The sequence below is a fragment of the Mobula hypostoma genome, chromosome 8, assembly GCF_963921235.1.
Source record: "Mobula hypostoma chromosome 8, sMobHyp1.1, whole genome shotgun sequence".
Classification (NCBI taxonomy): domain Eukaryota; kingdom Metazoa; phylum Chordata; class Chondrichthyes; order Myliobatiformes; family Myliobatidae; genus Mobula; species Mobula hypostoma.
This window is the reverse complement of record NC_086104.1, coordinates 80,409,151-80,433,551: the sequence shown is the minus strand read 5'-3', so window position 1 is coordinate 80,433,551 and position 24,401 is coordinate 80,409,151. Positions and strand designations below refer to the sequence as shown.

At 42.8% G+C, this 24,401-nt stretch overlaps 1 protein-coding gene across 1 annotated transcript in view; it reads right to left on the bottom strand.

Annotated features, from left to right (window-relative positions):
• tmx4 (thioredoxin-related transmembrane protein 4) overlaps positions 1-19,151 on the bottom strand; it is an 87,169-nt gene extending 68,018 nt beyond the window's left edge. Inside the window, exon 1 of the mRNA XM_063056191.1 lies at positions 18,675-19,151. Within this exon, the coding sequence (XP_062912261.1) occupies positions 18,675-18,853 (179 nt within the window). The 5' untranslated portion in view covers positions 18,854-19,151. The remainder of the gene's footprint in view (positions 1-18,674) is intronic.
• Positions 19,152-24,401: the final 5,250 nt, after the last annotated feature.

Genomic DNA, 24,401 nt, shown 5'->3' with positions numbered 1-24,401 from the left:
CACAAAACATATTCCAAAAGTCACTGACTGCAAGCAATATGGTTTGGAGAAAAGGTCACTGATTTTAAAGAAAATGCTGTTTCACTCTCCCTCTTGCTTTCCGCTCCCTGACTGAGTCCCTGATCGGTTTCCGTAATTTCTTCCTTTGATTTTATCTATCCGGCAATCAGCAAGATTTTGCTTGCAGTACACCCTTTCAATCTATGCTGCTTGGGGAAGATTCCTTACACCGTCACTTGGCACACTTCAAACCAATTTTCCCTAAGTTAAAAGACATCTGATAAGGTACATAGATAGAAAAGGCTTAGCTTGTTAAGGGTCAAACACAGGCAAATATGAGTGGTTTGGATGAACATTTCCATCAGCATGGATGAGCTGGGTTGAAGGGCTTGTTTCTGAGGGTGTACGACTCCATGGCCAAGCTCGGCAATAGAGACAATAATGCCACTCACTTAAAATGAGAAGGACTAGAGCAGTATTTTCTAACCTTTCTTCTCCTCAGAAGTTCCCCATAATTGGAAAGTATTACAAAATGTACTGCTAACCTTTCCCAACCCTTAAATCAGCGGTCCCCAACCACCGGGCTGCAAAGCATGTGCTACCGGGCCGCGAGGAAACCATATGATTTGGCAATATAAAACGATGTGAGTCGGCTGCACCTTTCCTCATTTCCTGTCACACACTGTTGAACTTGAACAAACCTCACCTCCCCCCCGCCCCCGGGTCGGCCGGTCCGCAAGAATATTGTCAATATTAAACCAGTCCGCGGGGCAAAAAAGGTTGCGGACCCCTACCTCAAACAACACTGGGGTGAGAGACAGGAAGACCAAAATCTGGGCCTAGTGAGCATCCACCTCTTGCCTCAGTAATATTGGGCAGGACAGTAGCATACCAGTTAACCGCCAATAATCACCGATCGGGATTCGATTCCCACCACTGTCTGAAGGGGGTTTGTATGTTCTCCCGATGACCACGTGGGTTTCATCCCGTCTCCTCCCACATTCCAAAGACATGCAGGTAAGTGAGTTCTGAGCATGCCTGTTTGTGGGCTGCTTCCAACACAAGCCTCACACAGACAATGTTGGTCGTTGGCCCAAAAAAAAAAGGTTATTACATCATATGTTTCAATGCAGGCTTAATAGAGCTAATCTTTTATCATTAAATATACTGAAAAGTTGTTCTTCCATAGTCACTTCGTTGTCTTGACTTATTCTCCTCCTTCCATTTCATCGCATCAAAAAACACTTGCTCAGAATAAGGGCAAAGCATTTCAGCAATGTCCAACTCTGAAATAATCTCATATCCTTCCTCCCTACTTCACTAAAGCACCCAGCCACACTAGTTTTTAAATCAATGATGTCTTCCAAAAGAATAGCAGACATTCCACAGCTGGACAAGACTCCGAACACCCTACAGTTTTTGAGATGTGCAGCATCACAGATATGAGATAATGGCTTACTGCAACACAGCTATGCAGGGCTGACTGTGCCAGACACCAACGGAATGCACAAGTCCCAAAGGCTGTATTGGACAAGGCTCCACGGGGGCAGTACAGAAGGGAGACCACAGAAAGAAGCTCAAAGGCACATTCTAGGATGAATCTGAAGGGTTGAAACATTAGCAGGAATAAAAAGTGAAAATGCTGGAAATATTCAGAGTAAAGTTAATGCTTCAAGTGCAAGACCATCTTACCTGAAGAAAAAAAAAACAAGTTACTGTTCAGTAACAAATAAAAAGGGGGAAGAAATGGATTAAATAAGGTGAATATCTCATTGATAAAGTTATACCACATTACTGAATACAGCAATTAGAAACATACTGTGTTTCATTATCTGTGTTACATATGGCCAGTAGCAAGACTATGCGACGTGCCCAGCAAATCAGGTTATACTAATAGGAGAAAAACAGAACAGAAATAATGCCGGGCAGAAGTGGCCAGTTCTGATACAGACAGAACATTATTAGGAAACGGGAGACAACTCCAGAGGACAGAGCTACATGGTGCATGAGCTGCAATTTATGATTCAAAGCCTCACCAACCAAGAGTCAGCAGACGATACGGGTGTCAGCACAGTGCCTGGACTGCCCGTTCACAGCTGAAGTACCCAAGTGACACTTGCAGCTCCACTGCAGATCACTGAGGAGTGTCGCATCACTCAAGAGCTTACAATTGATCGCGACCTGTCATTTTCACAAATCGGTTCAGCAGCAGCCAGCAGCCAGCACCCAGACAACCTCACCGACACTCAACAGCCTGCCTTTCATTCACAGATTCTCTTTTCCTCGCTGTATTTATTTCACAGTTTCATTCTATGGTTTTCAAGCCTCCCTTCACAGGCCAAGATTTACTTTCATCGATCACAGACAAAAGTGCACGACAAGAACTGAAGCATCTGAATTCAGACTGTGAAAAATAAACACAGGCTGAACAGAATTGTGAATGAGGGCATCAGCAGGTGTATCGACTAGAGCCAAAGATGGGCAGGTGAAACTCGACTAAACTTTATGAAGAGTGAGACAGAAAGCACCAAATGGAATCTGCAGCTGGCAACCACAAATGGTGATCACAGTCTTCGTCTCGCTCGATTGGAGTTTTATTTAGAGATACAGGCCCTTTCAGCTCAACGAGCATGCACTGTCCAATTACACCCATGTGATCAATTAATTAACTAACCCATAAATCTTTGAAACGTGGGAGGAAACCGGAGCACCCGGAGGAAACCCACGTGCTTGTGGGGAGAATGTACAAACTGCTTACAGTCAGCGGCAGAACTGAACCCAGACCACTGGCGCTAACAGCCACACTACCGCACCATCTGCTACCATGTTTTCTCGTAACAAAATGGGAAAACTGACAAGCGACAGGCAGGAAATTTTTAGCAAAGTTCTCAAAATCTAAAGCTCCAAACTATTATATAGCACTGCATAAAATTTGACCTTTGGCATACCCATACATGATGGATTTCACAGCTCAGATAAATAAACTAATCTAGAGTTTATCAGAATGCCAAAAAGAAATCTGCAGATACTGGAAATCTAAAATTAACGCAGAAAACATTGGAAGTACTCAGGGAGCATCTGTAGAGAAAGAAAAACAGACATGGAAACTGCTTTCTTTCTTCACCAGTGCCATCCAAGTATGTTCAGCATTTACTGTTTTTATTTCACTCCACCACTGAATTTAATGAAAAGTAATCAAGAAACATAAATGTTTACAAACCATATGGATGCCACTTGCTCCAATAACAAAAGTCAGAGTCAAGAACAGAACACCCTCTGGAGAGTCAGACTACATTTATGGCTCTGCCACACTTAAACAGGCACCGCAGGCTTGTAAATAGGAGGGAAAATCCAACAATTCCCCCGTGGAGCCATGGCTGGAATAGTTCATAACCCTAATTCTCAGCACATTAAAATTTAATGTGTTACTTAAACAATTTATGGCCAGAAAGGGCAAGAGCTCTCACACCAACAATAAAAGATGACGGGGACCAAAAGGGCAAGGAGCAACATTAAATAAAACACCTTCAAATGTACTAACATAATTCCCAACGCTCCAGAGAGACACAAACTTAAAATATGGTGCTGTTCTTTTTAGAGGTGACGTCAGAAATTGCCTGTGAAGTTTGCACTCTCTAAAGTATACACAGAAAATGCTGGAAATACTCAGCAGCTCAGGCAGCATCTGTGGAGGGAGAAACAGAGCTAACATTCCAGGACTGAGTTCTTTCAACGATTGCTGCTGGGTCAATTGTTCACTTTAAAATCTGATATTAAATAAGATTTCTTTTCATCGGTCAGAGGTGTTACGGAATAAAGAGGGAAGTACAGAATGTGGTTTAATCACCGATCAGCTTCCATCTTCACTGAAGACAGAACGGTTCAAGAGGTTAAATTAGTTCCTATAAATGACACAGGAGGTGCAGCAGTTTTATTCCTTTATTTTCAATGTTTTACGCTCAAGAATTCTAATTAGTGCCAACTTGGGCAATAGTGAGAACAATTTTATACCATAGGTGGAGATTATAAACTTTTGGTGGTGCGGCTGTAATGAAACTCAATTTCCCTCGGGATTAATAAAGTATATCTATCTATCTTTTGCAAACTGTTCCACAAACCATCCTAAGCTTCATCCTAATAGAAAGCTCTGGCAAAGGAGAGCATAACAAAGCTGCAAACCAGAACATTAGGAAGTCATCAGGCTGTTTAGCAAGCCCTAACCCTACCAAGTCAGAATAGAAATCTGACACACACATGATTGAGATATCCCAGCAACAGGAGCGGGATGTTTGGTTCCTGTAGTCAGCCCAACCGTTCAACAACGGTGGGCCGGCATGCTGCATCCTCCCACTTGGGTCTGTAACCCTGGGACTCTTTGCGAATGCAAATGCATCTGTTTTATTTGTTATCTAATCCATTAGTGCCATCCTCCATCAACATTATCCACTTTACAGTTCAGTGTGTATAACAGACCACTACAGATGCACTTACTTCCACACTCGTGACAACTCTGATATCAGCTCCTCACAACTGCTGCTATCAAGTGCAGCCTCACCATACTGTACTGTTTTACCCACCCCCGCCCCCCGAAACATCTCGTTTTCAGCATCGTTCCCTTTAGAACTCTTCTGATCTTTTGGCCACAACATTTCTGGTTTGCTGGTTTTGGGTCACGTGTGACTAGCTTTCAGGCATCACTGATATACAATATGTACTTCCCAGACCCTCAGCTCAATCAGAGAGGTTCTAATAGGGCAGAGTCCAGCGTATGGGAACATTCCTCCAGCATCGTCATGAACTGACCCCATTTAAACTCAACATCCCAACACATGCTCAACAAAAATCAGCATGAATGTGGCACTTTTAAACTCATTGCTGGTACCAGTACTCTTCAAGAATAGAATAGTGAAGAGCCTCTTTGGTATGATGGGCTAAGAGAGATAGATAAATAAACAACAAACATAGCAATCACTGAGCAAAGGATAATCATGACTTGCAGGAATCACAGCTATGCTTGGTTACTAAGAATCCACTTATGTGAATTAATGCCATTTTCTCATTCTTTTTCAATCTTTTTATTAGTTTCATAATAATAAACATAACATGGTAATGGTACAAAGTTATTGGGAATACATTGTTATAATTAGCATAAATAATTATAAAGCCAGTTGACACTTAAATGATAAAACTCCCAATCATATAGGATACAGATGAACAAAGAAAAATATCCCAAAAAAATCCTGAAAAGGAAAAAGAAACTATTACCCCCCCCAAAAAAAACTAATCTAAACAGAATTAAACAACTAAACTAAAAAAAAAGACATGGGTTGTTATGTAACATCATAAAAAAAAGAGGAAACAGTTCCTCTCAACTAATATCACAAAGAAATAAATTAAGTTTGGAAAAGGTCAAATTACATCATCCATTTTCTCATTCTAAACAAAGACTTTTGCAAAGTCACATCACTATTTCTGCCAGCTTCACCGTGCAACTCTAGTCACCATTACACTTCCACCTTGGTAGCTATCAAAGACTCAAGAATTCTTCAATGAAATACTTTCCTTTTGTACTGAGTCCCAATAGTCTTTCATTAATCCCATAGAAAGCTTTTAAGACACTCAACTTGTTTTATATTCTGAACAAGCAGATTCTTCAAAACACAAAGTTCTATTCTGAAAATGTCAGTTTTACTTAGTACTGGGGAACTTCTTTAAATCATCACTGAAGAGGCTTGGACATTAGAAAAGCATGGGGCAATGCAGACAGAAACTGACAACAGTTAGTGGAACCGTTCTCATACATTTCCAATAACCCTAGTTTAATCCTGGCTTTAAGTACCATCCATTTGCAGTTTGTATGTTCTCCTGGACACAGTCTGGGTTATTTCCAAGTACTAAAGCTCCCTCCCAGTCCTGTGGGTTGGTAAGTGAATTGGCCAGCGTAAAATGAACACCAAACACCCCACCAAGCCTCCACAGTTTGGTTGGGAGGTAGAACTTGAAGGAGGTTGATAGGAATGCATGAATGGATTACAGGGAAAATTTGTGGGGAGATAGGATTGCTCTGTGAGTACGCATTTACACAAAAGACTTCAATACCACCATCTATACGGTAAGGACATATGGACACTAATGCCACGTATAGAGGGCTCCAGAATGCATCTGAACTACAAGTGACCAAGGACAGGCAACAAATAATACAGCACAAACACGAGAAAACCTGCTGATGCTGGCAATCCAAGCAACACACACAAAATGCTGGAGGAACTCTCAGCAGGCCAGGTAGCATCTGTGGAAAAGAGTAACCAGTCGATGTTTTGGGCCGAGACTCTTCATCAGGACTGGGGGAAAAAAAAAGAGAAGTCAGAGCAGTGGGGGGGGGGGGAGGAAGAAAGGAAGAAGTACAAGGTAGTAGGTAGTAGGTGATAGTAGGTGATAGTAGGTGATAGTAGGTGATAGTAGGTGATAGTAGGTGATAGTAGGTGATAGTAGGTGATAGGTATTTTCATTTCTTGATAAACCTGGTTGAACTTCAAGGAGGAACACAGAAAGAGAATGGAACCAGAATTCCACCAGTGTTTACCAACAGACTTGCAAGGAGTTCAAAAGGTAAAACCACACAGAATCACCTGCTCTGAATTAGGCAAAGAAGTTTAAAAGTAACTAAATTTACACCAAGAAAATGGAAAAATTGAGAAATTTATTGCAAAGTTTTTTCCTGGTTGGATGAGTGATCTATAATTAAATTAACAGAAGTTAACTGTGCCTGTTATATAGAGTTAGGACAATAACTGCACACAGAAGGCAATTTGGAAGGTAATTACTCTCATGCACCAGCCAAGTAAATGCCTTGTCTATTCACTGTAATTCACTTCTATGCAAAATAATCGGATTAGCATATAGAATATCCCAGAGGACAATATGTGAGTATAAAACAAAATTCTGCCCCATGCAGTTTTTCAAAGCTATAAACATTTTCTTTTCAGATCAATTCCCCAAGTTACTTCAGAAAACTCCCAATCTCCACCTCATGACCAAAAGTGATATATGCGAATATGATAAACCCTCTCTGCATGCTGTTCAGAACCAACCTGTTACAGATGCATGTTAGGGCAGATCTTATGCAAAACCATTGTAACTTGAGAACCAAAGATAAATAGCAAGGATGAAAGACATCCAAGCAGAATCATGAATAAATCATGATAGGGGAGTTTTCATGACAAAATTCATGGGAGATTTCACTATGAAGGTAGATTGGGAAAATCAGATTTGGTGCTGGATTCCAAGAGAGGGAATTTGTAAAGTGGCCAGGAGTTGGCTTGTTAGAGCAATTTGTGGTTGAACCCACTAGGAGAAAAGCAATTCTGGATTGGGTGTTATGAGCTAGATTTGATGAGGGAGCTTAAGGAACAAGACCCCTTAGGAGGCAGTGATCACAATATGATAGAATTCACTATGCAATTTCAGAGGGGTAAACTAAAGTCAGATGTATCAGTATTACATTGGAGTGAAGAGAATTAGAGGCATGAGAGAAGAGCTGGCCAAAGTTGATTGGAAAGCAACACAGATCAAATTTGCTGGTGAACACAGCAGGCCAGGCAGCATCTCTAGGAAGAGGTACAGTTGATGTTTCAGGCCAAGACCCTTCGTCAGGACTAACTGAAGAAAGAGCTAGTAAGAGATTTGAAAGTTGGAGGGGGAGGGGGAGATCCAAAATGACAGCAGAAGACAGGAGGGGGAGGGATGGAGCCAAGAGCTGGACAGGTGATTGGCAAAAGGGATACGAGAGGATCATGGGACAGGTGGCCCAGGGAGAAGGAAAAGGGGGGGGGGGGAGAACCCAGAGGATGGGCAAGGGGTATAGTCAAAGGGACAGAGGGAGAAAAAGGAGAGAGAGAGAAAGAATGTGTGTATATAAATAACGGATGGGGTACGAGGGGGAGGTGGGCATTAGCGGAAGTTAGAGAAGTCAATGTTCATGCCAATGTTGATTGGAAGGGACACCAGCTGGGGTGACGGCAGAACAGAGAGCAGGTATGTCTGGGAGAAATTAGCAAGGTGCAGGAAAGATACATCCCTAAGATGAAGATGCAACATTGGCTGATAAGGGTTTTAAAGAGAGCATAAAAGCAAAAGAGCGGGCATATAATATAGCAAATATCAGGGGGAAGTTAGATTGGGAAACTTTTAAAAAACAGAGAGATAAGAAGAGAAAAGATGAAATATGAAGATATGCTAACCAATATAAAAGATACCAAAACTTTTTCTTCTAGATATATAAAGAGAAAAAGAGAAACAAAATTGGATATTTGACTGTTGGAAAACAGCACCGGAGAGGTAGCAGATGAACTTACTAAGTATTTTACGTTAGTCATCATTGTGGAAGACACAAGCAGTATGCCAGAAATTCAAGCATGTCGGGGGCAGAAGAGAATGTAGAAAGTGCTTGAAAAGCTGAAATGTCTGAAGGTAGATATGTCAGCTTGACCAGATGGACTATGCCCCAGGGTTCTGAAAGAGGTAGCTGAAGAGATTGTGGGGGCATTAGTAATGATCTTTCAAGAATCACCAGATTCTGGAAAGGTTCCAGAGGACCCATCTACCTTCAGACATTTCAGCTTTCCAAGCACCTTCTATACTCTCTGCTGTCCAATGACTTTGTGGCCAACTTTGCAGACAATACGAATATTTGTGGAAGGGCAGGTAGTGTTGAGGAAACAGAAGGACTTAGACCAGTGGTTCTCAAAGCAGAGGGAGTTTCTAAGGGGGTGCTTGGTAGCAAAGGGGGCCGCTGAGAGATTACAGGTTTAATTTTAAAAATGAATTACTTATTATAAGCAGTTGATCCTCAGTGCCTCCAAATTGATTACAATGATCACGTAACCACTTCATCTCTTAAGACTGTGCTCGAAGTGCAATATATATGTTGAAAAGCAATGTGACTCTTCTGTAATTGGCGCAAGAAATCTGGACTGAAGACGTCATGTTATTTCCAGGTCTGGCCCGCGCATTACTGACATTATTGACTCTAATCACGCAGATTTAGGGTATGGTGTTCAATGAGGTAAAGTTCAGAATCTGCCCTTTTGAATGGACTTTACATTTCTCTAGCCCACAGCCCGAGATATTGCTGTCCCACTTTGTGTACCTTTAGCCAGAAAGACAGGTTTTGCCTGAGTTGTGATGACATCTTAACCTTCTCCTTTATTGATCGCAGTGCTTGAGGTTGGACTTAATGATTGACTGTGGTCTCTAATCCATAACAAAAATGGCAGAAGCAGACGAAACAAAAAAGTGTAGAGTATCTGAAAAATCCAGTTATATCAGACCAAGCAACCAACAGCAGCCAATGTGTCTGTTATGTGAAAACACTTTTTCTTAAATGAAACAACGAAACCATCCAGACTCCTTGAACATTTGAAGAGAATACATACTAACAAAGCAAATAAGAACTTGGCTTATTTTCAGTCACTTTGTGAAAACTTTCAGAAACTGAAAACACTTAAAAGCATCACACATCAAAGTTGCTGGTGAACGCAGCAGGCCAGGCAGCATCTCTAGGAAGAGGTACAGTCGACGTTTCAGGCCGAGACCCTTCATCAGGACTAACTGAAGGAAGAGCTGGTAAGAGATTTGAAAGTGGGAGGGGGAGGGGGAGATCCAAAATGATAGGAGAAGACAGGAGGGGGAGGGATGGAGCCAAGTGCTGGACAGGTGATTGGCAAAGGGGATATGAGAGGATCATGGGACAGGAGGCCGGGGGAGAAAGACAAGGTGGGGGAACCCAGAGGATGGGCAAGGGGTATAGTCAGAGGGACAGAGGGAGAAAAATGAGAGTGAGAGAAAGAATGTGTGTATAAAAATAAATACGGATGGGGTACGAGGGGGAGGTGGGGCATTAGCGGAAGTTAGAGAAGTCGATGTTCATGCCATCAGGTTGGAGGCTACCAGCGGAAGTTAGAGAAGTCGATGTTCATGCCATCAGGTTGGAGGCTACTAGCGGAAGTTAGAGAAGTCGATGTTCATGCCATCAGGTTGGAGGCTACTTTCTCTAACTTCCGCTAATGCCCCACCTCACCCCGTACCCCATCCGTTATTTATTTTTATACACACATTCTTTCTCTCACTCTCCTTTTTCTCCCTCTGTCCCTCTCACTATACCTCTTGCCCATCCTCTGGGTTCCCCCCCCCACCCCCGTCTTTCTCCCCGGACCTCCTGTCCCATCATCCTCTCATATCCCCTTTGCCAATCACCTGTCCAGCTCTTGGCTCCATCCCTCCCCCTCCTGTCTTCTCCTATCATTTTGGATCTCCCCCTCCCCCTCCCACTTTCAAATCTCTTACTAACTCTTCCTTCAGTTAGTCCTGACGAAGGGTCTCGGCCTGAAACGTCGACTGTACCTCTTCCTAGAGATGCTGCCTGGCCTGCTGCGTTCACCAGCAACTTTGATGTGTGTTGCTTGAATTTCTAGCATCTGCAGAATTCCTGTTGTTTACACTTAAAAGCATGTTTGTCAGCACTTCACAACAAAACAGTGATGATTTGTGTGCTTCATGCAACATTTTGTTGCTTATACATAAATCTGGAAAGCCCAATACAATTGGAGAAGAACTGATTCTGCCAGCAGTAAGGGAGGTTCTGAGTATGGTTTTGTAAAAGTCACCGCACCAAATAATTAAAAAGTGCTTTTTTTAAAAAAAATCAAAACTGTAGAAGTTTATTTACAACACATAGACACAAGACAATCAATATTTACAAGACAGGAGCTACACTCAAATTACAATACAGTTACTACCGTTTATAAAACAATCTATACCTCAGGGAGACCACCGCTGGCAGCTGCGACCGTGTGTTCCCTCTCCAAGGACAACCGACAACAGACGTATCCTCGGAAAGGGGCAGTCCTCCTGGGTATCGCCCTCCACCTTCTATCACCTAGACCCGTGAATGGCCATCTTGGCCAGGCCCAGGACCAAGCTCACCAGGAGATCCTCCTCACGCCCCGCCCCCTTCCGAACTGGGGGCCTGTAGGTGAGCAGCGTCGAACTAAAGGGCAGCCAGAGATTCAGTAGCAGCTCTCTGAGAAACTCAGCGGCTGCAGCCTCTCACATTCCGTGTACCTGTGGCAAATCGACTCCTCCCCACTGCAGAATGGACAGCTGGATGGGGTGTCAGTGAACCTGCTCAGGAATCTGTTATACGAGACTGCCTGATGCAGCACCTTCTACCCCAGGTCCCCAATGCACAGTGACAATGTTGTTCAAAGGCAAACAGATTAAATGTCTGAGAGTGTGGAAGACACATCGTGCAACGTACTTATGACAACAGAATTAGTTCTGCAGTTGGACGAGTCAACTTTTCCAAGCAACAAATCATAAAAGATGAAAGCATGGTTAAGAGTTGACAGATATGAAGGGGGAGTCAATATTTTGGGTTGTTGAGAATTTTTTCCAAAGAGAAGGACAACTCCTACTCCTCAGTCCAAATACTTCCTAACCAACAGACCCAAGATAGTCATGATGCACAACTGCTACTCCCTCCCCGTTATCCTCAACAAAGATGCTCCCCGCGGTTTTGTACTGAGCCTATTGCTGTGCACTCTGCTCACACATGACTGCACGAGCAATCACATTGTCAAGTTCACTGATAACACAACAGCGGCGGGGCTCATTACCAACAACAACCAGAAGGTCTACAGAGAGGAGGTAGAAAAAACTCAAGGCACAGTGCAAGACAAATAACCTATTCCTCAACGTCAATGAGACAAAGGAGATGGGTACCAACTTCCGGAGAACTTGTACCACTCAAACCACAACTTACATTGGCAGCACAGCAGTGGAAACTGCGAGCAGTTTCAAACTCCCGGGAGTGTACATCTCACACATACTCTCATGGTCCCAAATTGCATCCTAAACAGTTGAGAAAGCTCACCAACACCTCTGTTTCTGAGGAGGCTGAAGAGACTGGACATTGCACATCCATACTCACAGGAAGGCTCCACAATGGATTGTGAAAACTGTCCAGTGCATTTACAGCACCAGCCTACCCGCTGTCAAAGACATTTACACAGTAAATTACCAAAAAAGGGCTGGTAACATCATGAAAGATCTCACCCACCTTACCCACGGACTGTTAGTCCCACTCCCATCAGGGAGAAGGCAACATATCATCCACGGCAGGACCACCAGACTCAAAAACTGTTATTTTCCCCAAGCAGTAAGGCTGATCAACACCTCCAATCACCAACTCCACCACTACTTAAATTATTTCCTGTCAGTCACCTTATGTACAGCCCAGTATCACTTTATGGACACACAACCAATGTATATAAACTACCATATATATGTATTAGTGTTTACTGTGCTTTTTTATTATTACTGTGCTCTTTATCTTTTAAGGGTTTTTTTTGTGTTGCATCGAATCTGGGGTAAGAATTATTTTGTACTCCTTTACACATCTGTACAGGAAATGACATTTAACAATTTTGAATCTTCAATCAAAATTCTTCAGTAGTTTTTAATGTAATGGACAGAAAGGGAAAGGCGGTGTTCTGGGAGCCAAGGGGGCATTAACCCCAAAAAAGTTTGGAAACCACTGATTTAGACAGATTAGGAGAATGGGCAAAGAAGTTGCATGTAGCGTAGGGAAGTGTATGGTCATGCACTTTGGTAAAAGGAATAAGGTATTAACTATGCTCTGAATGGGGAGAAAATTCAATTATCAGTGGTGCAAAAAGACTTGAAGTCCTCATGCAGGATTCCTTAAAGATTAACTTGCAGGTTAAGACAGTGGTAAGGAAAGCAAATGCAATATTAGCATTCATTTTGAGAGGACAAGAACAGAAAAGCAAAGATGTGATGCTGAGGCTTTATAAGGCACTGGTCAGATGCACTGGCGTATTGTGATCAGTTTTGAGTTCCTTATCTGAGAAAAGATGTGCTGGTATCGGAGAGGGTCCAGAAGTTCACGGGAATGATTCCAGGAATGAAGGGAGCAAATGAGGAGTGTTTGATGGCTCTGGGCCTGTACTCATCGCAATTCAGAAGAATAAGGTGGGGGAAGGGAAGTCTTATTGAAACCTATCAAATACTGAAAGGACTAGACAGAGTGGATGTGTAGAGTTTGTTTCCTATAATAGGCGAGTCCAGGATCAGAGGGCACGGCCTCAGAATCGAGGAACATCCATTTAGCACTGAGATGAGGAGCAAGTTCTTTCGTCAGAGGGTAGTGAATCAGTGGAGTTCATTGCAACAGTCAGCTATGGGGGCCAAGTCATTAGGTATATTTAAATAGGCCTTGATTAGTCAGGGCATAAAGGTTACGGGGAGAATGGGGTTGCGAGGGATAATAAATGGTGGAACAGGCTCGATGGCCCAAAGGGTCTAATTCTGCTCCTATGTCTAATGGTTTTATAGTCGTATAATGGATTGCAGGGCAAAGTTAGTGGGGAGATAGGACTGCTTTATGAGTCTGCAGAGACACAAAGGGCTGAAATTCTGCTATCTATATTCCAAGGACAAATGTAAACTATCTCTATTTATTGCGGGCTCCAGAATCAATCTGAACTTCAAGAGATCAAAGACTCACAACAGACAAATGAGATTTCTTTTCTTGACAAATGGTTGGGAGTCCAGCTTGCACGTAGACAAAGAGAGCTGAACCAGAAACACATCCATACTTACCAATTAGTCATGCAATTAGTCATACTCATAGGGTATATGTCTAAATGTACCTTCAAGAACTTAAGTGCTCTGCATATAGTAGAATTAGATCATGTAGAAATGGAAATGTATCATCAGATAATGTAAAAATGGAAACAGGATTAATTACATCTATTCCACAACTAAGGCTTGTGATAAGCACAGTACATTTAAGGTGTTCCTGTTGATTGAAGCAATAATAAATATGCTCCTCGATGCAGAGGCATAACAGTCACCCCCAGATGAAATGGAACAAAACAGCCTTGTGAATATTTGTGGGAAAAAATCACTCAAGTTATGGAGACTGAAGTAATGCATCACGAGAAGATTGATGGGTTTGGCCGCTTTCCGCAGTTATAGATGGACTACGAGCATGCGGCAATGATCATGCAACAAGCCCCAGCACAGCTGTTGTCTTGAACTTGAAAGGATCACTGCATTCAACAGCGAGGAGATTGGGAATCCACTCATGAACTGGCCACAACTGAGCTGACTGCTGGTCACATGGCCGTGGGGAGGTGCAAGTTGGTTGGGAGAGCCCCCTCATTTGACTGCTTCTGGGCCTGGCCAAGGTGAACACTCTCAGGTTCAGGCACAGATCGAAGCCCGAAAGTCGATCGGCAGTCCGGAAATCAAAAGCCCGATGGAGGAAGCCTGGAGGACGGTCTGTGTGTGTGGTGGACGGGAGGGAGGAAAGGGGCTTGTTATGCTGTTTTTGCTTTTGGTGCTCGTTGTGTTATGGGTTGTTCTTCCAAGCATTATGGCATGCTAGGTTGGCACTGGAATTGTGTGGCGACTGCCCCCAGCACATTCTTACGTTGTGTTGGTTGTCAATACAAATAACACATTGCACTGTATGCTTTGACGTACATGTGACAACTAAGTCATTCTGAATTGGAATCTGCCAGCGGGCAGCTACTGGTTCCGCCTGAGCAGACCATTTCGCCCCTCTTGTAAGGATATGTCCACGCCCAGCATGCCTGGAGAGGGAGCACAAGATACCTACTAACTCCCTGAAGGCCTTCTGGGACTGGTGGGCAGCACTGAGGCTGTGGTACATAATAAACAAGGAAGATAACGGCTTAATTTGAAGTTAATGTGAATTTTCCAAATATTCTGCTGAAAGTGATGTGACTACTGTAGGAACATAAATAAACCTTTTTAAAGAAAATTCTTCACTAACAAACACCAGCAGACCAAGGTCACAGCTCCATTTAGCAAGTTATGGGAAAAGATCAGTACGCAGTCACCTGGAACGATGAGAGAAAGTACAACCTCGGAAGACAGCGCGGTGGTCAGGTAATCTTCTTTACGAGACCTGATGTGCTGATCAAGGTGAGGGATTTAGAATGCCAGTCATTCCACACAAAAGCAGTCCCTTCACTCACTCGGTTCACGCTAACCTGAGGCCCTCTGTTGGGCAGCGTCGACCATAGATGCTGCGTCCCAGCTGTTGACGTCATACGCAAGTCAGGGCAGTACGATATGGTGAGACAGCTGTTGCACGTACAGCAGGTCCCCCTTCTCCACATGGCTGATGAATCCAAAGAAACTTCAGATACTGATACCAGTGGCGCTGCAGGACTTGCCGGTCAGCGTTGAATATAGGGGCTCCTTATCCACATTTTTCCTCGAGGTTTACTCTCAAAGCCTTCCCCATGATTGGGTGTAGCCACACAGCAGCAGAGGTTTGAGACCAGAATTTTCCTTCTCCGAGATGAGCTGCCAACCACGGCTGACAATCCCCAACTGCCTGATCCTAACCATCATGTATGACATCTACGAACCCCATTTACCGGCCTGTTATGCCCTGGCGATTCCAACGCTCATCTTACACACTGCTTGTATCATGACAGCAGTCATGTGGAAGATGTTGATTAAAAGAGGTTAACACAAGGTTGAGAAACAGATCTGCAAAGCAAAATTACAAGGTACCAAGGCATTATGGTTAATGTAACACTGTACCCTACCATCGACCTGGGTTCAGTTCCTGCCACAATCTGAAAGGAGTTGGTACATTCTCCCCGTTACTGTGTGGGTTTCCTGCGGGTGCTCCGGTTTCCTCCCACAGTCCAAAGAGGTACCAGTTAATTTGGTCATCATAAAATTTGTTCTTTGATTAGGCTAGAGATAAATGGGTGAGTCACCAAGCAGTGCAGCTCGCTGGACCAGAAGGGCCTCTTTTGCACTGTATCTATAAATATAAATAAATATATAATCAAATAAAATAAAATAAAATGAGGTCAGAGAACTACAGAGCTGAGGTGTCCAAGACGGGGATGAAGTTCAGAGGCAGTGGGGTATCACCCATTAGGCAATGCCTTGACAGTGCTTGAACGGTCTGAAGGAGACACTTCTCAGCAAGTTCAAGCCCACAGCTCTGCTGCTGCAAGAACCTATCAACAACACGAGAAGCAAAAGGCTCAGCACAAGGCCCTATAGCAACACGATACCCTACTGAAACTGGCATAGATAATGCTGATGGAAAAGATGAGACTACACAAACTCTGGAGTAGAGACAACAGTGCCAACAAGGCTATTGTTAATTATAGAGTTACTTAACAACCCAAATCCTGCTCAGACTCAGTCTACAGCTATAAGAAAGCTCTGCATTGTAGTGAGAAGCAGTTCCAAAACTCTGAGTATCCAATGAGGGATCTCCAAGCATGGATTTACAAAGGTTGACCCAGTACAGGGTTAGCATTAGCCAGAGTGCAAAAGGATGAATTGAAAACAATCAGGCCTTGGGGAAGATTCAGAAAGGCACAGAGGAGACAACTTCGTTGCATCAAAAGTAACTTCAACAAAAGAAACTGTCTAGTTTCTACAAAAAGTCAGAATGCTGAAGCATGGAGAGCATCAAGAGCAACCACACAGACTTTTACAACTAACTTAATTGTATCCAATCAAATATCACCTCTGGTAATTATTCCACACATTAATCCTTATCATAAATGGCAAAATCTGCAATACAATTTGAAGATAACTATGTTGATCCACTACAATTATTAGTGCCAAGATTGGACATTGCATAGATGGTAAGTACAGCTTGTTGTGAAGAGTTTGTATAATAAAGAGAACCAACAAACTTACTATTGGTTAAAGTTGCCCAAAATTTGATGCAAAGAGTCAAGCCATAAATGTCAATTATTAATGGTTGTGTTATTAAGGGTTCTAAAAGAGGTAGCTGAAGAAATTGTGGAAGCATAGGGAATGATTTTTTAAAAAACACTAGATTCTGGAATGGTTCCGGAGGACTGGAGCATTGCAAATGTCACTCCACTCTTTAAGAAGGCAGGGAGGCACAAGAACATAAACTATACACCAGTTAGTCTGACTTCAGTAGCTGACAAAACATTGGAGTCTATTATTAAGGATGAGGTTTCAGGGTACTTGACGGCACATGATAAAATGGACAAAAGTCAGCAAAGTCAGTTTACTTAGTCGGAATTCTTGTCTGACAAACCTGTTGGAATTTCTTTGAGGAAATAACAGACAAAGGAGAACCAGTGGATGTTGTTCACTTGGATTTTCAGAAGGCCTTTGACAAGGTGCCACATGTGACAAGAGCCCATGGTATGACAGGAAAGATAACAGCATGGATAGAAGATTGGCTGACTGACAGGAGGCAAACAGTGAGAATAATGGGGGACTTTTCTGGATGGGCAAAGAAGTGGCAGATGGAATATAGTGTAGGGAAGTGTATAATCATACACTTAGGTAGAAGGAATAAAGGCATAGACTATTTTCTACACAGGGAGAAAATTCAAAAATCAGAGTTGCAAAGGGACTTGGGAGGCCCAGTGCAAGATTCCCTGAAGTTTAACTTGCAGGTTGTGTAGTGGTAAGGAAGGTAAATGCAATGTTAGCAATCATTTTGAGAGGACTACAATACAAGAGCAAGAATGTAATACTGAGTCTTTAAAAGGTACTGGTCAAGCTACACTTGGAGTATTGTGAGCAGTTTTAGGCCCATTATCTAAGAAAAAATGTACTGGCATTGGAGGGAGTTCAGAGGAGGTTCATAAAAATGGTTCCTAGAATTAAAGGTTTAATGTAAAAGGAGTGTTTGATGGCACTGGATTTTAGAAGAATGAGGGGGAATCTCACTGAACATTGAAAGGTCTGAATAGAGTGGATGTAGGGAGGATGTTTCCTACAGTGGTTGAGTCTGGAACCAGAGTGCACAGTCTCAGACTACAGGGACGTACTTTTAGAACAGAGATGAGGAAGAATTCATCACCACGGGCAGCTGTGGAGGCAAAAATCATTGTGCACATTTAAAGCAGAGGTTGTAGGTTCTTGATTAGTCAGGGCATCAAAGGTGAACAGGAGAAGGTAGGGGAAGGGGTTTGAGAGGGATAATAAATCATCCATGATGGAATGGCTGTGCAGACTCGATGGGCCAAATGGCCCAATTCTGCTTCAATGTCCTATGATCTTATGAACATCAACTTCTTATCTGGGACACCCAGAAGCCCACGATTTCCTAGCCACAGTTTTGAAACCTCTTTCTTTGCTGCATATCACATATCTGAATCTACCCTACTATTGACAAGGGTTGGCTGGAAGCCTGTCACCAAATACCAAGTCATCTGACATTTGACAAAGCACAGGCTCATTGAACAGAGGGGGAAATGGACATATAGAAGTTGGCATGCAGTTAGATGCAACAATCCTCGCCGTTTGCTTACAGTGCGGTGTCTGCATGATTACATCTGTAATGTTTATTTTTAAAAAGAGCCTAAATTTAAATGATGTATTCCACTCTTGAACCTGCACCAATTTCCCGGAAACATGCAGAGTGCAGGGCCGCGCCCGCACCCTCACGAGTGGCTAGTTGCTTTAGGACAACCTCTGGGGGATGTCGGTCGGTCTGCCCGCCCGCGCCCGCGCGCGCCCCGAGGGAATCCCTGGGGTCTGCTCGGTCCGCGCGCCCCGGGCCCACGTTCCATTTCTGCTACAGTACTCACAATTGCAACATCCATTCGCCAGTCAGAATCAGGGTCCAGTTGGTATCGCCTAACGATTCGACCGCAGGCGCGGCTGTCACAATAGCTCTATCGCCCGGCTCCGCCACGCAGCGGGCCGACTGGGCCAGCACCACCCACAGGCTCCAAATCCAGGACGCTTGCACTGCCAGACCCGCCATTTCCTCTCCAGTTAAATGCAGAAGCAACTGCGATAGGTTTTAAGAAAGGTCGTTTAAAAAAAAACAGCCGCCTTATTTCAAACTCTTTTTCGTCGCCTTGTATCGTTGCTGCCGCACAAGCCCCAATGGGTGAGGTCAAAATACCTCAAGTAACTCCGCCCTCAAACATAAATGCTGCATCGTAGCAGCCAGATGCGTGCTCTGTGTGTCGTGCAATGAATTTCGGAGGAACACTATTACTAAGGAACTAGGAAGACTTGAATTTCGATACTACATTTGCAGAGTGGAGGGAACAACAGTATGAGCGTATACGAACTGGAGTAAGCCATTTAGTTGAATCTTAACCACTTTCAAATTAGGTAAGAGCCCACCTGCACCATAACTCCATCCACACATTGTACTCAAATATCAAACTTCAGATGTAAATTTATTATCAAAATGCATGAATGTCACCAGGATTCGTTTTCTTGTGGGCACTCAGTAAATACAAAGAAATACAATAGAATTTAAAACTCCACAAAAATGGGCAACCAACATGCAAAAGAAGACAGACTGTGCAAATACAAACAAAATAATAATAAATAAATAAGCAATAAATAATATTGAGAACATAAGTTGTCAAGTCATTGAAAGTGAGTCCATAAATTGTGAAATCAGTTCAGAGTTGAGGTGAGTGAAGTTATGGATGCTGATTCAGGAGCCTGAAGGTTGAAGGGTAATAACTGTCCCTGAACCTCATGCTAAATCTTTCATCTAGCAAAAAAAATAGTTAAAACAAAAAAAAAGATTGATCAAGCTACAAACATTTTTTTCACCCGGCTACTATTCCAGATTTCATCAACATTTTGGATATTTCCAAACTTTTTCTGGAAGGCCTGGCTGCAATTGTAAGGTTATTCCCTTTTGTCCTAGATTGTCCCATCCATGGGGCAATTAGAGACCCTTAAAATAATGAAAGAGTACAACATAGTAGGTATGTTGACATTTCCATCTGTTGGTGAGAACAACATTGGAGACCACCATTACAAAATAGTGTAGTCACTATCTCATAGGGAATTCGGGAGAAATACCTTTGTATGGAGTTAAAAGGTAAAAGCAGAGATACGCTTAAGAGGAAGTTACCTAAAGGCGAGAATGGAACAGACACTGATAGATTAGGATAAAAATTGATGCACGGGAGCTCGGGTGAAGTTGGATCAAATGCCCTGCATCAAAATTAGGGTGGATGTACATTCATTCTGGAAGGGAATATATTGTATCAGAGCTTGTCATGAGTGAAGAACGCACTTGCCCAAATGTTATGTCTCCTATAGAATTAGTTTGACACACCAGCATACGTCAAAGGGCCTGTGCCTGTGCTGTACTGTTCTATATGCTAAGATGTAAGTTTCTCTTGAATACATGAAGGAACAGATCCCCTTTTTTTCATTATTCCCAACCCTGGTCAGCTGTTTTTATAATATATCTTATTCCTTTTCTACAAAGGTAACTGCAAAGGTAACTCAGTTTATTGTAGGGCTATCAAAGCTATTGAAGTCAAACATTGCAGACAAGTTTTTTTCTAAGCTTGGACAATCTGGGTATATATGCTGCGACTTCAATTGTGTGTGTTCCTTTGTGTTTATATACCCTCTATATGCAGCTCAGGTTAAGGAGGAGATTTAATTATTTAGATCTAATGAAATTTCTACTTAGTAGTGATGATTTTGACATTATATTTAAAATATAAATTTCTACATCTATAACGTATTGCAACCTGCTTAAGAAAATACGTTGCTCTATAATTATGCATTAGGGTGGGAATAACTGAGAGGGAAAGTGTGCCAACATTCAGAATATATTAAACAAAAGACCAGTCTAACAATAGCGCTTGCAAAGAACCTTATAATCAATGAATTACTTTTAAAGTTTAGTTAAAAGTATAGTATTGTATAGGAAACATGGCAGGAAATTTATGTTCTTACATTCTCTTGTCTATACTAATGAGCAGATAACCTCTTTTCTTTAGTTTCTTGATTGAGGGATAAATATTTAGGGGCTAGATTACAACACTGACGATTCCTAAGAGGTATTTAATTGCCTTTCAAGTGCCAATGTACATTCTGATGTCATAAAGCTCACTATGTAAATTCTACCTGTCCTTCATTCTTTCCTACCACTCCACTAGCCTCCCTGCTCAGCACATAATTCTCTGTAACTTCTGCCATCTCCAACAGGATCTCACCACCAAGGACATCTTTCCCTTCCCCCCACTTTCTGCTTTCAGGAGTGATCACTCCCTATGCGACTCCTCTGCCCATTCGTCCCTCCCCACTGATCTCCCTCCTGGCACTTATCCTTTCAAGTGGAACAAGTGCTGCAGCTGCCCCTACGCCTCCTCCTTCACCACTATTTCAGGCCCCAAAGAATCCTTCCAGTTGAGGCAACACCTCACCTATGAGTCTGCTGGGGTCATCTACTGTAATTGGTGCTCCCGGTGTGGCCTCCTGTGTATCGGTGAGACCCGACATAGATTGGGAGATTGCTTCGCCGTGCACCTATGCTCCATCCGCCAGGAAAAGGGGATCTCCCGGTGGCCACCCATTAAAATTCTACTTCCCATCCTGATTCTGACATATCAATCCGTGGCCTCCTCTTCTGCCACAATGAGGCCACACTCAGGTTGGAGGAGTAATACCTTATATTCTGTCTGGGTAGCCTTCAACCTGATGGCATGAACATCGATTTTTCTAACTTCCAGTAATTGCCCACCCTCCCCCTTCACCATTCCTCATTACAGTTTCACTCTCTCACATTATCTCCTTACCTGCCCATCACTCCCTCTGGTGATCCACCCCTTCCCTTTTTTCTATGGTCTTCTGTCCTCTCCTGTCAGATTCCCCCTTTTCCAGCCCTTATATCTCTTTTAAAAATCAACTTCCCAGCTCTGTAATTCAACCTCTACCCCTCTCCTGGTTTAACCTACCACCTGCTACCTTGTACTTCTTCCTCCCTTCCCCCCACCTTCTTACTCTGACTTCTCCTCTTCCGTTCCAGTCCTGATAAAGGGTCTCGGCCCGAAAAGCGTTGACTGTTTACTCTTTTCCATAGATGTTGCCTGGCTTGCTGAATTCCTCCAGCAATGTGTGTGTTGCATTGAATTTCCAGCATCTGCAGATTTTCTCATATTTTTAATACTTCATTCTGAAGTATGCTTGTTCCTGGTAGTCGGCTGAAGTAGATCTTATGTACAACATCGATATGATATCAAATAGCTGGTGTTAAATCCTCCCTGTTGCCATTCTTATAGCAGAGGACAATTAACGACAGAAGAAAAATTACATTTGATGCTAAGACTGGAACATGGGTACTTGGTGTTAGATTAGATTAGATTAGATTATAAAGACACTCAGTCCTTGTTTATTGTCATTTAGAAATGCATGCATTAAAAAATGATACAATGTTCCTCCGGTATGATATCACAGAAACACAAGACAGACCAAGACTAAAACTGACAAAAACCACATAATTATAACATATAGTTACAACAGTGCAAAGCAATACCGTAATTTGATAAAAAGCAGACTGTGGGCACGGTAAAAAAAAAGTCTCAAAGTCCCGATAGCCCCAACTTCTCACACAGACGGTAGAAGGGAGAAACTCTCCCTGCCATGAGCTTCCAGCGCTGCAAACTTGCTGATGCAGCATCCTGGAAGCACCCGACCACAGTCCGACTGAGTCCGTCCGAAAACTTCGAGCCTCCGACACCGAGCACCATCTCTGCCGAGCGCTTCGACCCCACCCCGGCCGCCAAGCAACAAGCAAAGCCGAGGATTTGGGGCTTTCCCCTCCGGAGATTTCGGATCACATAGTAGCAGCGGCAGCGAAACAGGCATTTCAGGAGTTTCACCAGATGTTCCTCCGTGCTCTCACGTCTGCCTCGATCAAATCAGAATTGTGCATGGCATCCTACTTGACAGATAACAGATATTCATCACCGGAGAGGCCGCACACGCTGATTCGTGCCGCCATCTTCTCCTCCTCTTCCTAAGGGAGGATAGTCAGAGTGTTCAAGGGATGTGGACTTGTGCAGAAGAGAAACATAAAACTTGGTGAAAAGCACAACCAACGGCAGGTCGCATAATCACTTGCTTTTTAAGGGATCTCATGAGCAGAGATTGCTTTCTATAAAATAGTGGTGATGATGCTTCCAATAGAAAAATAATTGGATGTGATGCAAGACATTGAAAAGCAAGAGAACAGAATAAAATTCCTCCTAATTTGTTGCAGACCATGCATTAAGATGCTGCATATAAGAAAAAACAGCTTCCCTCATTTTGCATAAAATCAATGAACTAACCACTACATGAATGGCTGTCCAACCCACTGATTATGTGTGGTGAGAACTGCAAACCGCGGCAGGATTGTGAACACTGCCTTCAACTCAACTTGAATGCAAACAAGTTTTCACTCAGTCTTTTCTGATATCGCAATTACTTTGTTGATAATTGGAAGAAAATTAATTTTGTAAAATCATTTAATTCATAGCTTTATGCTACTGCCCATTGCTTTTTTACTGGTTTCCAATGTGCATTTTTCTTCTTTCACCCTCCCACACCCCACCTTCACAATAACTGGATAAAGAGTGACTTCTCTAGCAACACAGGAAAAGACTTTTTAGAAGTGGTAGGTTTTAAACCAGGCTACAAATTCAGTAAAACATTTTCATTTTAGGACATCTGCACTAGGCTGGAGATTGGGGACTGTGTAGGAAAACAGTAGGCACGTTATCTCAAAGCCTTTTTTGAGGCCCAAGTTATTTTGCATCGCAGTTTCACAATGCAATCTATTTAGATCTGCATGTTAGCTGTTGCAAAGTTATGGGAACTAATCTTAGAATAAATAAATAATAGCATCTAGAGGACAAATTACTGGTTAGAATGAGCTTGAATTTATCTTTGAAAATAGAACTTCACAAAATAGGTGGAGTCCTTTAAGCTGGTGTAAAACCAGTTAATTTCCATTTTTAGGTCTTTAATTAACTTTCTGCTACTGCCCATCACTTTATTTCTGGCTTCCAATGTGCATTTCTTTCGTGCACCCTCAGATACTCCATCACAGTTACTTGGCTGCACCTATCACCAGCCAGCTCTTGCGCCAACCCTTCCCTGCACTTTTTAATACTGATTGGCTCCTCTCTGTCTTTCAGTCCAGATGAAGGGTCTGAACCAGAAATATTGAATGTCCATTTCCCGACATGGATGCTGCCAGACCCACTGAGTTCTGCCAATGTATTGTGTGAGACCTTTAAACCTACTATGCCCCTCCGTGACGCAGTTGCAGCCTAGAGCACATCCTGTGGTCATCCAGGTACAACGTAGCAATAATGTGGGTATTTGCTCCACTACCCAGTCAAGATCTTCATGTCTTCGTCTTTGTCAACTCACCTCCAAACTTTCTACCATTCACTCTAGTTCTTTGCCTCCTCATTACTGACTTCTCATCCAAGGGAAATAAGAGCTTACTGGTAACCCAGTCTAATTCTCTCATAATTTTATAAACTTCAATT